The sequence below is a fragment of the Limanda limanda genome, chromosome 19, assembly GCF_963576545.1.
Source record: "Limanda limanda chromosome 19, fLimLim1.1, whole genome shotgun sequence".
Lineage (NCBI taxonomy): Eukaryota > Metazoa > Chordata > Actinopteri > Pleuronectiformes > Pleuronectidae > Limanda > Limanda limanda.
The window spans coordinates 16,274,279-16,288,101 of NC_083654.1; the positions used below are offsets into that span (position 1 = coordinate 16,274,279).

General features: G+C 41.6%; 2 protein-coding genes across 4 annotated transcripts in view; one reads left to right on the top strand and one right to left on the bottom strand.

The window, feature by feature from the left end:
- Positions 1 to 2,827: 2,827 nt before the first annotated feature.
- zgc:114119 (Mediator of RNA polymerase II transcription subunit 30-like) lies at positions 2,828 to 6,429 on the top strand. The gene is made up of 5 exons (XM_061092888.1): positions 2,828 to 2,982; positions 3,893 to 4,132; positions 4,319 to 4,477; positions 4,677 to 4,766; positions 5,481 to 6,429. The coding sequence occupies exons 2-5, from the start codon at positions 3,905 to 3,907 to the stop codon at positions 5,574 to 5,576; spliced, it is 573 nt and encodes a 190-aa protein (XP_060948871.1). The 5' UTR covers positions 2,828 to 2,982; positions 3,893 to 3,904; the 3' UTR covers positions 5,577 to 6,429.
- A 993-nt stretch (positions 6,430 to 7,422) lies between these two features.
- Positions 7,423 to 13,823, bottom strand: part of ext1c (exostoses (multiple) 1c) — an 80,419-nt gene continuing 74,018 nt past the window's right edge. For all 3 annotated transcript variants that reach the window (XM_061092866.1, XM_061092868.1, XM_061092867.1), the window contains 7 exons: positions 13,287 to 13,419; positions 12,068 to 12,186; positions 11,412 to 11,507; positions 10,911 to 10,997; positions 10,657 to 10,817; positions 8,274 to 8,445; positions 7,423 to 8,174 (listed from right to left, as the gene is read on the bottom strand). In XM_061092866.1, coding sequence (XP_060948849.1) covers positions 7,989 to 8,174; positions 8,274 to 8,445; positions 10,657 to 10,817; positions 10,911 to 10,997; positions 11,412 to 11,507; positions 12,068 to 12,186; positions 13,287 to 13,419 — 954 coding nt within the window. In that variant the 3' untranslated portion in view covers positions 7,423 to 7,988. The remainder of the gene's footprint in view (positions 8,175 to 8,273; positions 8,446 to 10,656; positions 10,818 to 10,910; positions 10,998 to 11,411; positions 11,508 to 12,067; positions 12,187 to 13,286; positions 13,420 to 13,823) is intronic.

Below are 13,823 nucleotides of genomic sequence, written 5' to 3' on the forward strand. Positions count from 1 at the left end.
CCTACCTTGCAATGTAAAAGAAACTTCCTGGAAACTCTATCTTAACTTTTTTACTTACTTTTATATATTTTCCCACCCCGCTAAACATGTTTGTTATGAAAATGTGTTTGGTTTCCCCTTGCCTGTTGACCTGCAGCTAGAGGAGCGGGCCCCTGTGATGTTTAGTTTTTGATATTAAATACAAATACATGAGGTAAAACAAGCATCTTATAATTTTCTCCAAAACATTCCAATGATGTGACAGTGTAACACGTTGGTATGACTCTGCAGAAAACCATTATTTTTAAGCGTGGGAGGGTTTCCCCATGAAAGAAATATGCCACGTATGCGTCACCAGGTTTATTGGATCCAATTTATCTTCTCATAAAACTCGTCTGATCTATTTTTAGACAAAACCAAACACATGATACGTCTCGTATTGATTTTATTACGTTATAAGACGACAGAGATAAGAAGGTGACAGAACGGCTTCAAATACTTAAAACCACTGCAAAGCAGAGGATTAAAGAAAAAAATATGTATAGATATGCTATCGACATAATTAATAATATATAACTTAATCTATAACTACATCAGACTTATCAACGTCCTCTCACTTTTATCTGACAAGTGGAACCACACTGGTTCCTGTAACCTGTTGGCTCGCTGCTGTGGAGGTGAGATCACACAAAACCCTTTGTGGTGCTTTATCAGATGTGTTATTTCGGTGCTGAATATTTCCTGGTGTCAGAGGTTTTAATATCTCACTCAGATAACCCGGAGCTCTGTGTCGTCAGTGCCACTGGACACTGCCGTGACACGGTATTTTTTCGACGTCCACCATCAACACCTGAGCTTGTTAAGCAAACATTAAACCTTGCAACTCCCTGCTTTCTCCTTCCTTTTGTTTGACATCTCTTAAGTAACTGATTACCTTGGAAATGTTTCATTGCTTGGCAGGTACTTTGAATTTAACCAAAACAAATGTGACAGTGGCCCCTGAAGAAAGATTGGTCTTTATACGTTTTATTTGGTGCTCAGAATGTCAATCACATGAACCGTGAATGACAGTCAGTGGACAATTCCATCACAATTCAACCAATAGCTGTAAGAATGGAAGATAGAATGATTGGTTGGTTGGTCACAGTTGGTTGGTTGGTTAGTTGGTTGATCTGTCTCCACCTTGGCTGGAGATACTTGCTCCACCTGATGCTGATCCTGCTGTTAATTATCATCAGTGTGGTGCTGTGACCTCTGAGTTGCAATAAAACTGAAGCTGTACAATAATTTATGAAAACAGTTTATACACAAACATAACAAGGAAGCAGAATAAAAACATTGGTTCAGCGTTAAAACAGGATACAACAGACTTAGTGTACTCACCCTTTCAAATTATTGGCTGACATTGAAGTATATAATTAGATTTATTTTTACTTGGACACCAACAAATGATGCCTGTCATCACTTTACATCTTAGCTTTTATCAAATGCTGATACCAAAGTGTAAGTGGTAGCTTTAAGGTCAACCAAGGCCCTGTCAACACTAAACCACTGCACATGAAAAACAAAAAACGTGCTTCCTTGCCACTTCAAAATCTCATGTAAACCGTGGATTGCGTCAAGTGTTTCAACAAATAGAGAAAGAAAGAAAGAAAGAAAGGAGGTCAGAACGTGAATTACTTGTAATTCACCATAACTGGACCTCATTGGTCCGGCACAGGAAGGATGGTAAACAGGTTTCTCTCCTATGATATGACTTTCATATAACATTTGTCTACTGCTGTATGATAATGTTATAGTAATATTTACAGTACTGAGTATTGGTAAAAAAGCTACATCAATCTCAATGACAGATATGTTGTAGGAATATTTATGTATGTTTTTTCCACTTAGTTTTGGAAGTAGTTGTACTTTGAATAAGTGCTTCCATTTCCTGCTCCTTTGTACCTTGTATAAGATAAAACTAGACCCACTTGCCTACTTCAAGAAAAACATGTTTGCCAGTTTGATTTGAACAATTATTAACAGTCTAGCCTGCAAAGTGCTGCTGGAGCTGTTAGGTTAATATACTGGAGTAAAAGTACAACGCAGCAGAAAATGGAAGCACTTGTTCACTCATAAATACTGCTCATATTGTACATAGTGCATCAGCAACAATTATCAAACTAACACTGAACAGTAAAATTCTGACCGATGCCATTTCTCTGAGTACTTACCAGTAGGTTTTCTGTATTTTTGGTTATGTAAAATATTGAAAGCTTGACCTTTACCGGTCATGGATCGCTACCTCTGCCAGGGTTTCCTGTTTGGTAGGCAGGGTAACGCAAAAATTAGACAACCGTTGTCCACCAAACTTGGGATCAGGGTGAAACAGACAGATCTACTCTGAAGTGTCTAAAGGAGCGGTATCGTAGGTCGTTCCTTACTGAAGCAGTGAGACTGTACAACTCCCAGTAGAAATACACACACCCAGTATAGACACCACTAAAACTCTGGTTTAACTCTTAACTGTGCAATATTCATTCTTCCATTCACAGAACATATTCTCACATTATACAAAGTTCTTACACTGTATTAATAGTTTTTATTCCATTCAAATTTACTATAGTTTTTATATTTCCTTACACTAAAAGAATGATTAGCCTTACACCTAAGTATTGCATGTTCCTTATTATTACTTACAGATATCTATTTTTGACTTTTGAAATATCCCCATTGTGGTTATAATAAAGGTTTGTTTAATTTAATTTACTTGTATTGCATTTTATTGTATTCAAGTGTATTTAATTTAATTTTGTTTTGTCTCCATCTCGTGGTGAAAAGAGTGTCCTCCTCTACCCGGAAGTGACGTCATCGAAGCGGCAAAGCGCTGAAATCAATGGGGAGGTTTTATTATGTTGCATTTCAAATATTAGACGAACAAACATCCATGTTTCTCCGCTGACGGATCAGAGAACTTGTGATATTCAGACATAATCCAGACAGAAGCCGCTGCTGAACCAGGTGAGAGGCTTTCCATTCACTCGACTGCAGCTGGTTAGGTAGGCTAGTTAGCTGGCTAGCTATGGAGCTAGCTAGACAGCTAACTAGCTTGCTCTCTGCACGGTTTCCCATTGTTTAGCCTAGCATGTTTAGCTACATCGCTTAGCTTCCCTCTCCCAGTCATGTGTGTTGATCTCTGTAGCATCTTGAGAATGAAACGAGCAGCGTGAAGCGAGGCTCTTTCAAACTTAATACTAACAGTGGTGGAATTGTACTTTACAAGTTCGAGGTATTTGTACTGCAGTTGTATTTCTTTATGTCTCTTCCTGTTTACATTTCGCTCCTAGTTACTCTACAGATCAGGGTTTCACGTGTAAATAAATGATAATCGTTCAATATATGATCATATGTTGTAAATTAAACTACACAGCGTTTAATACAAGTAGAGCTACAACTATTATAAATCATTTGGAAACATGTATTGGTTCCAGATGTGAGGATCTTCTGTTTCTCTCTTCAGTGGTTTAAATACTTTAGATTTATTCTGTATGGTTAAGCTGCCACTTCTTAGTCTCAGGGGATACTTATGATGAGTATTGTCTGATTTAAACAACCACTGAGGCTATAATACGTATATTACTCCCTTTTGTAGTCCTTCATATAATAATCAATAATCTACTGGCCCTTACACATTACTGATTGATGATCTATCTGATGCATGATGACACACACATAAGTATAATAATTAAAAACACCTGTGGCATCAGAAACATTCACTTTTGATACTTGCTGATTATAGTTACACATTTTAACAACATTTTTAATGCTGGGCATTTTCTTGTAAAGGCACATTTTGACAGTATAATAATCATACTTTCACTTAAGTAAAGTGGAAACTTCTCTGTACTTATCTCTATTACACCCCCGACAGGTTTGTGCAGAGATGGCAGCTTCCTTACCTCAGAAGCCGGCGATGGGGGGGATGCCCCCCCAGCAGCAGCAGCCCCACCTGCCGCCCGGCGCTGCCTCGGCCCAGGGGCAACAGCCCATGCCCCCCCAGGGAGCCCTGAGAGAGATCTCCCCGGTGTTCCTCTGTCGGATCGGACAGGAGACCGTCCAGGATATTGTGACCCGCACCATGGAGATCTTCCAGATCACACGAGCCACGCAAGTAATGGATGTTGTCATTCGTCTAAGACTGTCAGCTAGCTGTTAATATGTATATTAATTTATAAAAGATGCTGGACTGTGTCTGTAAAGAAATTTTGAGTAAACATGTACTGACTCCATAGCTTAAAACGGTCCAACTAGTTTTCAGGTGCTTTGACTGATGAGTGACGTTGTGTTTTTGCTGTAGCTCCCTAACGGTGTGACTCAGAGTCAGGCCATGTACCAGGATCGCTTTGGGAAGTTGCAGGAACACCTCCGGCAGCTGGCCCTGCTCTTCCGAAAGCTCCGGCTCCTGTATGAACGCTGCGTGGAGATGACCTCTGACCTGCAGGAGGGGCCAGCAGAGGTTAGGAAGAAGCCCTCGATTTCTACTGAGCAGTTTGATATGTATTATTCTGAGATATTTAGCTTTTTGGGAATATATCATAGACTTGAACGCTGTACAGGAGGCTTTGACTTTTTCTGTCCTTTTTATTTACGCTCTATTGAATATATACTTAAGAGCAGCCATTTAAAACTTGTTTATATGTATCCTGTGTCTTCAGCTTGTGCCGTACGTTGGAGATGAGCTGGTTACTGTCAGAGTGGAGCCGTGCGGTACTGTTGTCAACCAGGAGAGAAAACAAGTTCTAGAGGTTTGTGTCTGATTTCACTTCGTCTAAAGTAGAAATTAGAAGAGTTTATTAGTGTATTTCATATATCAATATATCATTGATGTTGCAGAATGTTAGTAAGGTGAGCAAAGGTATTTTCCCACCCTCCATACTGTCGTTTGATTACATAGCACCTCCTTCTTGTTATTGTTATTAAATTCCTTATAATTAAAATTGTATAATAGTATAAGAATAGAAACTGCAATACTTAGCTGTACTGACCTATGTAAGACCTTATATATACACACTTTTATTTACAGTCTGCACAAGATTAATTATTCAAAACAAAATAAGTGCCTCTAGGTGGCAGTGCTGATACAGGCCAAAGTGGTTGCTTGATGCTATAAGACAAATAAAACAAATGTATTCCACATCATTTGGAGTTTAGGTACATTTTCCAAGTCAGGGGGTTGCTTTTCTTTTTATCTTGTTTTTACACATATTAGACTCAATATTGAGGGATGATGGTTTCAGGCAATGTAGGAAATCACTACCAGGCCCCCAGGAGCAAACAGAGTAACGTTTAACTTGAGGCTCGTGAGCTTGATTGTTTTACTCACGATATCAGTCCCAAGCCAGTGAGTGAAGCGCAGCTGCATTTTCATTTTCACTCCCCAACTCCTCCAGCATCAGATTTAATTGACTCAACAAATCAGAATGACAGTGAATGTCTCACACACTTCCTTTCACCTGCAGAAAGTGCGTCAGAAGAACCACGAGATGAAGGTTCTGATGGATCAGATGAGGAACCTGCTGTGGGACGTCAACGCCATGCTGACGCACAGGAAATGACCTCATCCGATCCGCTGGCTTCTTTAAAGAGACAAACTCCTCCACAGCAGCACAGACTGCTCGACGGACAACACCACGTGAAACATGGGAATTTCTGTTGGATTTTGGATATTGAACTTTCCACTTGGGTGCACTTCCTTTGTGTTGGCACGTCGGTACAGATGCCTCACAACTTCATGCGACATCTTTTGTGATGTTGAAACTCTGCTGGTGAACATTGAACTGACATAGAATGGGGCTTGAGCTAAAAGAGGAGAAGCTCGTTTCAACCTGACACACTACTACTCAATGAACTGTTCTTCTTGTTTTTGTACAAAGCGACTGACAACCTTTGTTGTGATTGCTAGCAGTTATTTTGTCACTGTGTTTATTCCAATAAGTAACAGTTCCCTTGTTTATACAATATTTAAATCATGAGTTGATACCTGTGTCGCCTCAGGTAAAAACAGGAGAATACAAACTTTTGTTAAAACACCATATTAGCGGTGTTGAGCCCCCAGGTTGTGACTTGACACCAGACAGACTTGAATTCACTGCAGGTAATTTGTGCAGAAAGCCCAGATGCTGATGTGATGACTCTGTTTACAATATGAACAATCGCCCTTATTATACTCTGCCGCTTGTAAAAACACTATGGGTTCAGAATTCAAATTAGCCCCTTGGCAGCTATGTATCTCAGGTGCTTTGTACATAAGTCTGAGTGTGTGTCTGTCTGTGTATTTGTGTGTGTGTGTGTGGTTAATGAGATTAGCTTCTTGAGAGTTTAGGCAGCACACCTGTTTACCCTGAGGGTTCTGAGACTTTTCTTGTTTGTGAATTTATTTTTGTAAACTGTGGGACAAAAGCTACATACTGGGTCTTTTCCGTTTTCTTTTTTGTAATAAAACAAAGTTTCTCAACATATACTTTAAAAGCCCTGTTTTTAAACATGCAATGGGCATAACTACGACGTGTGCAGTTCCAACCCGGAGGGCCGATGTGGGAATGTGCGGTGTTGTTCATCACGACTGAGATAATGTATAAGCACATCAAGCATATCCACCTACACATAATGATGCATAGACTGACCCTGACCCTTTGTATTCATCCTTCTTAACACACCAGCAGCTCCTACATTACCTCCTGGCATCGCAAATACACAGCAGACTCGAAGCTGAGTGCTTTTTAATCGATGCAATTGTGCTTGGACTCATTCATTCCGCCCAGAAACACTGCTGAATTGAAACGGCCAAGAAAAACTGCCAGGATTTCAACTGAAAGCGAAAGGATTCTTCATGCTGTAAATTCAGTATACCAATCAAGTGGGAAATGTGTTTAAACAATATGAACCTGGGCTGAGGTTAATTTTCAAGGAACTTTGGAAAGATAAAGTAGTAGTGCAGAAACTTAATTTGCAAAAAAGCCTGGTGATGGAGATTCTTTTAGATGGAGCGAGATTTAATTAATTAATTGAGAAATATATAATGGATGGAACTGTTATGATTTCTTAATTACAGTAAATACAGTCACAGTTTTTACCTATTCTGATTTCTGGGTTTATACATTTTTCAAGAAATTGAATTCTAACCCCAACCTGGCCAAAGAAACCAGAACACTTTCATAAAAATAAGATAAGGTTAAGATAATTTCTTGTCTTCTTTCTGGTAAATGTGGAATCATCGGATATGAACGTGGCTAACTCCTTTATTTTCTTTCTGTAAAAACCTGTAACAGTCTTTAAATGTATCATGAAGCTGTTTCCATCATCTCCACTGAATGTATGCATGTCCTCCACTTATGTTAATGGAGGCCGTGCGTCAAGGGAGGAAAGAACAAACTTTAAACCATCTCAGGCACCTTGCCAGAGTTTGCATTTACAAACCATTTTATTGGTTTTACAGTTAACGTTTTGACGTGAAATGATCAGTTTCCTTGGCAACAGTCCCCGCACAATAACGTTGAGAGACAAATTGATAGCCGGAGTGCATGGCACCAGTACCAGTCCCATAGTGGGTACTTCTGGCATGAGATATGTTTTTCCTTCTTATTTTCACAGCCATAGCACTGAGGAGTGTTCACTCGTGTTTTCTGTCCAGTAGAGATTGTCCTGTCTCAGTGTGAGGTCCCGGCACTGGGACTCTCTCAAGGCCCCTGGGTTTCTTCCTTTGTGGTTCTACCAGACTCACAGAATAGGAGAGAATCATTTTTTGATTCTTCTTTCAAACTTTATAGGCCCATCACTTCTAACGTATATACTCCAGGACAGTCCACCTGGGTCTGCCTGATGATTGTCCACGATGCAGGCCGTCTTCTCCACATCCCAGACAGTCCTTGAGTTCCACGTCTCGACTGCAAACCCGTGATCGGTCCAATTGTCTGTCCGAAAGGCCACTGGCCCAGACCTCCCATGTTCCCCTGTTCTTTCTGTCACCTTCACGCCCTCTCCAGGTCTTTGTATCTCTTGCGAAGGACAGACACTTGATCTTTGAAGAGCACGGGGTCCAAGCGAAACTGAGAGTGAACCAGCGGCATGTAGCCAAACCAGTTGGCGAAGGCGTTGACGCACTCCTGCCGCTGGTTGAAGTGCTCCGGATTGGCCCATGGGACGGTCTTCGTACTCTGGAAAGAAAAGGCAAAGACACCCTCAGTCCTGTCCTGACATCTGAGCAAAAAACACCATTTACAGACTTGGGCAAATAAGATAGGTGGTCTACCCACCTGTGGGCTTGGCAACTCTTTGTACTGCTTCCTTTGAGCCACTTTGATCGGTGGCAGGTGAGTTACAGCAGAGACCAGGAAGTTCATCAGGATGTCCTCACAGTTGGACGTGCGATCCACCAGCGTCCGCAGGGACTGGGGCAGGTAGTGGGTGAACAGGTGGTGGTAGTACCTGTGGGACAGGGGCAAGTGTTACTCAGGTAAATATGACTTGTGTGCAAGATATTCTTAATGAGAGTAAACCCATGATCAGAAATTACTTTCAAAAATCAACACAATGATGATAAATGTCAGAAATGGATAGACTGGTATTCAGTATAGCTCATATCTCCTCCAAGGCCAAACAATCCCACACATGATTGTCCATTTCTTATAGTAAAAATATAAAAGACAAAAACTGAATTACTACTTGTCATAAAGCAAAGTGAATAAAATGGAGACAGTTTTTGTTTCATCCTGCCAAAAAAAATCAATAACCCCGGAGTTAAAATCGAACCTCCTTCAGGGAGGTAAAAGTTAGATTAAGAGTAGCACATAAAGTTTTGCTGCCTTCTTTGTCAAACAGATGTTTTATCAAACACAACAAAGAGACTTCTCTGTTGAACAGTGTAACGTTCGGTTTTAACAACGTTTACCACCCTCCGCTAGAAAATTTTTCTGTCTCCCAGCAGAAGAAAACCATCTGATAAAAGAGAATCCAAGCACTGATTCAATAAAAGTTTTATCAGGACATGAAAAACCGGGTGACGTGAACGTTCCCCGGAACAGAAAAGACGCGCTCACTGTTTTTTTTCCACCACCATTGTCAAAGGTTGTCTTCTTGTCAATTATAGGCCCACATTACGTCTCCTTATCATTGGTGCAGTGCTGCCAGAGGTCGAAGGGTGACGTCTAAAATCGAAACACGTTATCTGTCGCATTCACTCTGGAAAGGGCTTTTTGGCTTCTTATCTACAGGAGCATTGATTGTTCAGAGGTCTTACATAGACTCGTCATTACCTACACACAAAGTACTGGAATGTGTTAGGAAAAACAGGGTTTGACAAATTCATCAGCTGCCGTTTTCTCACCCTGCCACCAGGTTTCTCTCCATTACACATTAGGCTGTTATTTCTCCTAAAGGATTATTTCCTCACATCAGTGTGATGCTCGGTCTCACTATATTTACTGTCTTATCATAATTCCAGGCTTTTCCACTTGCACTCAAAGAGTAAATCGACAACAACAGGCGAACCTCGTGAACACCATAAATAAAAAAAGATGTATCACGCAGAATAAAGAGATCTCCTCCGGTGGAGGTTGGGGGAAACCAGCAGCTTTATGGTCACAGGCATGGAAACATCTACAGGGAAGAGCAGACAGCGTGATGTATGTTGATGATATGTATCTGGGACAGTTTAACCGTTTCACCACCGGTGGGGTTTGATATTTATAGAGCAGAGCTAACCTGTGGTTTTAATGCATATGTTCCCTCTTCCTTTAGCTTTCAAGAGACGGGTTGTTATTGCAGTGCTGTCACTTCAGGAACAGGAAGGTTAAATATAAACTGACTACTCGCAGTTATTTCTCTGTTTAAGTGGGGAAACAGGGCATTCAAGATAATACTGGTACTGAGTGTTAAAAAAATACTACCGGACCTACCATTTTGTAGTAATTCAAAAGTAATTCACCTTGTTTTTCCTCTCACAGACACATGCACGTAATTACCTCCATCAAGGACGTTCTGTTTTCACGGCTGCTTGTCGGCAGGATTACTGAAAAACTACAGAACCTATTTTTACTAACGTTTGAGGACGAGTGGGTCAGGACCCGAGGAAGAACCCATTAGATTGAGGAATTTCTTTTCCTTTAACACGGTGAGATAGGAATGCACTCTCAGAGCAGCCTTGTAGTTATCGCTGACATTCATTTGTGTTTGATTGTTGCTTTTCAAGTGGATAAAACAACCTTAGTTTTATATATATTTCATTTTATTGTATAGATGTTCACATAGTACCGTTGTACCTCAGATTCCTGTTTATCCTTCTCCTTGGACTACAGAACATGCTTCTTACTTTACTTTTTCTTCCCATCCATTTTTTCTACTTGGAAAATCTACTTTGCGATATATCTGATTCTGAATGTCATGTCCCTTGCAAAGCTTTTTGGAAAGCAATCTGTTTTTATCTTGGTTGCTTTATCAATATTGAGCTTGTAGCTTTCTTTACATACAGATTAAAGTATATATATATGTATCTGTAGAGTAGAGTATATGCATCCCAGCTTTTTATAAGTAAATAATTAAACATAGTACAGGGAATTATAAAGTCTCCAGTTACACTTAACGTGAAGCACATTTACAAAAAAGCCATAATGAGAAGCTCTAAGTTGTGTGTTGTTGAACCTGTGGTAGAAGGCGGCTCCAGTCAGGACGATGGAGTAGTCGTTGGTCCACTTGGAGGTGTAGCCCCAGGCTTGCTTCAGGGGGTCCCAGAAGTGGCTCCTGGGAGGGTAGCCCACGATCCGCTCGGGGAAACTCCGCCAAACCAAGAAGGCAAAGTTCACCTGCGAGCGCACACGTGAAACACTCAGGTATTGTTGTAACTTTCTCAGAAGTGTTGGTTTTTCTGTTTGTGTGTGCGGAGCGCCGACACGTACCTCGCTGGTCAGCAGGACCGTGTCCTCGTCCAGACTCAGCACCGCCTCTGTCTCTATGGCAACGTGAGGTAGGAACCGACTGGTGGTCTGCGAGAGGAAAACAGTGATAAATCTGAGTTCTGCTACTGTAGGCTGTGGGTTGTCTGGCGTGTGCTCGGGGAGAGATTGTGAGGACGAGCGAGAGGGGCGATCGCTTTGCAGTAAATCACGTTGAGCGACTGAGATGAGTGAGAGCAGATGGATGAAAAGACACAGATAGTGAAAAAAGAAGATGGAGGATGAGTGACATTTGTAAAAAAAAAGCAAACGCCCCATGGATCAGTGGACATGTCAGATGGAGAGGAGGGAGAGAGAGACGTAGAGAAATAGACATCAAGGGAGAAAGACCAGTCGGAGATATGGCGAGGAAGAAATCGCAGACGCAAAAACAAAGTGAGCAACTATCAGTCTGTCACTCAGACTGTCGGCGTGGGCGTCGGTGTGAGCGGCGCCGGGCCTCACCTTCCTCCTGCCGTCTGTCACGGTGAGAGGAACCGGCATGGGAGGCCATTTGCTCCGGCTCGGAGGCGGCTTCTCGCTGTTCCAGAGAATGATGATCTGCAGCAGTAGTGGAGGGAACATTTAACACAACACGTACACAGATGAGTCGGATTAATCAGAAATAACCGTTGACATCAATCAAACAGAAGGTTGGCTGAGCTGTGAGTGTGTGTGTGTCTGTGTGTGTGTGTGTGTGTGTGTTCCCGTCTGTGCTCGACTGCAACTTCACACAACCTCGACAAATTATACATTGTTTGAAAGATCGAGGTTTCCTGATTGAGACTGTGTAATCATTTTAAGATCAAATAACTGCAGCAGCTGTCAACACAGACTTTGTTCAGACTTGTTGCCGTGGCTCCGGAGGAACCTCCAGGACTTGTTTTCACTTTTTAAATGCAAGGCAAGAAAAAAACTGACATTTCTATCAAGTCTGTAACAACGATTCAGTTTCTTTTACATTCATCCTGACATGTTGGTTGTAACGTTTAAAGAGTCGCATTTCAAAGACCGGTGTTATGACTGTAATCAAAAGAGTTCAAAAGCAATAACCTTTTTGTTTTGGGTACATTATTCTCTGAGTTAATGGTTCACGATCTCCTAGCGTTTGTCTTATTTACCTGCGAGCAGTACTTTGACTTGGAGACCACCTGAAGCAGCTTCATGATTGGCTGAGACTGGGAGACCAATGGGGAGACAGCATGTATGACAGCAGTGAACTCGTGACCCGGACTGATCCCTGAGAGAGGTCATGAAAAAAAAAAACAATGGGAGAAGAAATATATTAAAGTATTTAAGTATTAGTACATCAAAACAATAAAAGCCACTGTGTATATGTTATTCATTTCTGGTGCAAAGGATTCTGCTGAAACCAACATACAGACTTTACCAAATTTCACCATAACTCTCTCAATTTCATCCTTTTGATCTATTTTATCTAAGATCATTGTCTAAAGTGCATTCAATCGTGGCCAAATCTACTTTTGCTTTATTATAATGGCAGAGAAAAAGGTGTCTGTGCCAGGTGCATGGTTCAGAAAGGTTGTAATTAATCATGGGTGTGTTTTGGGTGCAATAAACCAGTCAGAGTGCCGTCTCTCATTCCCTGTGATACCAGGTGTGCTTGCACCTCGGTGGATTGATATTATAAGGTAGTAATAGAAAGAGATTCTCTGCCGAGGAACCGATTTCACTTCAGGAGAGAGCAGCCCGTCTGTGAGGCTGGGAGCTCGTGCACCTGCCTGTGTGGGCACATTCTACAACTACTACTATCTACATAATGCACCCGGAGAATAACTTGAGTGACTCAGAGCAGAACTTTGTTGGTCTAATGCACAATCGCTTTCCGCTGCCTCAAGAAAGAACTACGGCAACAATGTGTCAGCCCACACCTCGCCGCAAGACCAGCATGCACCTGGGCGTTCAGATGGGTGCAAGTGCATTTGCTATTTACAATATTAATAATATCTTTATTTATGTAGCACTTCCCGAAACAAAGTGCTTTACAAATAATAAATAACGTAAAATACATTCATAAAATAATAAAAGACCCTGTAAGATGGCGCTCAAAAACTTTTACCATCAAATGTCTATTCAAATTGACTGGTGGCGGCTTTTAAAAGGATTCATATCGTGTATTTATCAGAATTCCAAAACTAAAACCCAAATTTAATCCAATGCAGTCAATGAGTTGGGTAAATATTTGATTGTGATTTGCTCGGTAAAGTCTATTACTCATCTCTACTAGAACAGCTCTCGTGTAATCATCTCATCACCGTCCTAATGTGCAATCAGGATTTGTATGTCGAGCAGACTCGTTTCCACCGAGTGCATGTTTACCTAATCCCAGGTAGTAGAAGGGGAAGTGAGCGAGGTGGGTGGAGTACTCGGGCAGGACGAGCAGCCCCCCCGGCAGCGAGTTCCACATGTACTTATTCCTCGATATGTGGGAGAACACGCGGTCCTTAATGATCTGGGAGGAGACAGAGGAAAAACGGTGGTGATGTGAGAAGCACAGAGGATAAAATGTATTCAGAAGCTGGAAGATGAGAGTCTAGGAGCAAACAGCAGTGCAATTCAAGTCCCACTTGTGTTTGCATATTACAGCTAATGCTCTGTGCACTTCCCGCTCTGCGTCAACAGGAGGTGTCCACGCAGCAGAGACACTCCTCCGCCTCACTGACCTCGGGCTGACTGCACAGCTGGCGCCCGATGGAAAGAGGTTCCCCTCCGCATGCTGTATGTATATAAGCAGCTTATCACCAACCTCCAGAACCTCTCCTTTATTATCTCTAGCATAAATTCCCAGCGGCAAATACACCGGGGCCTGGCAGACTTGCCTTTAGAAACCTAGGAGTGCAAAGCCTCAACAATCGC

Excerpts from the sequence above, each read along its gene's own strand:
- zgc:114119 (XM_061092888.1), top strand. The coding sequence starts at position 3,905 with ATGGCAGCTTCCTTACCTCAGAAGCCGGCGATGGGGGGGATGCCCCCC. Across the intron at positions 4,133-4,318 it reads AGATCACACGAGCCACGCAA|CTCCCTAACGGTGTGACTCA; the intron begins GTAATGGATGTT and ends TTTTTGCTGTAG. Across the intron at positions 4,478-4,676 it reads TGCAGGAGGGGCCAGCAGAG|CTTGTGCCGTACGTTGGAGA; the intron begins GTTAGGAAGAAG and ends CTGTGTCTTCAG.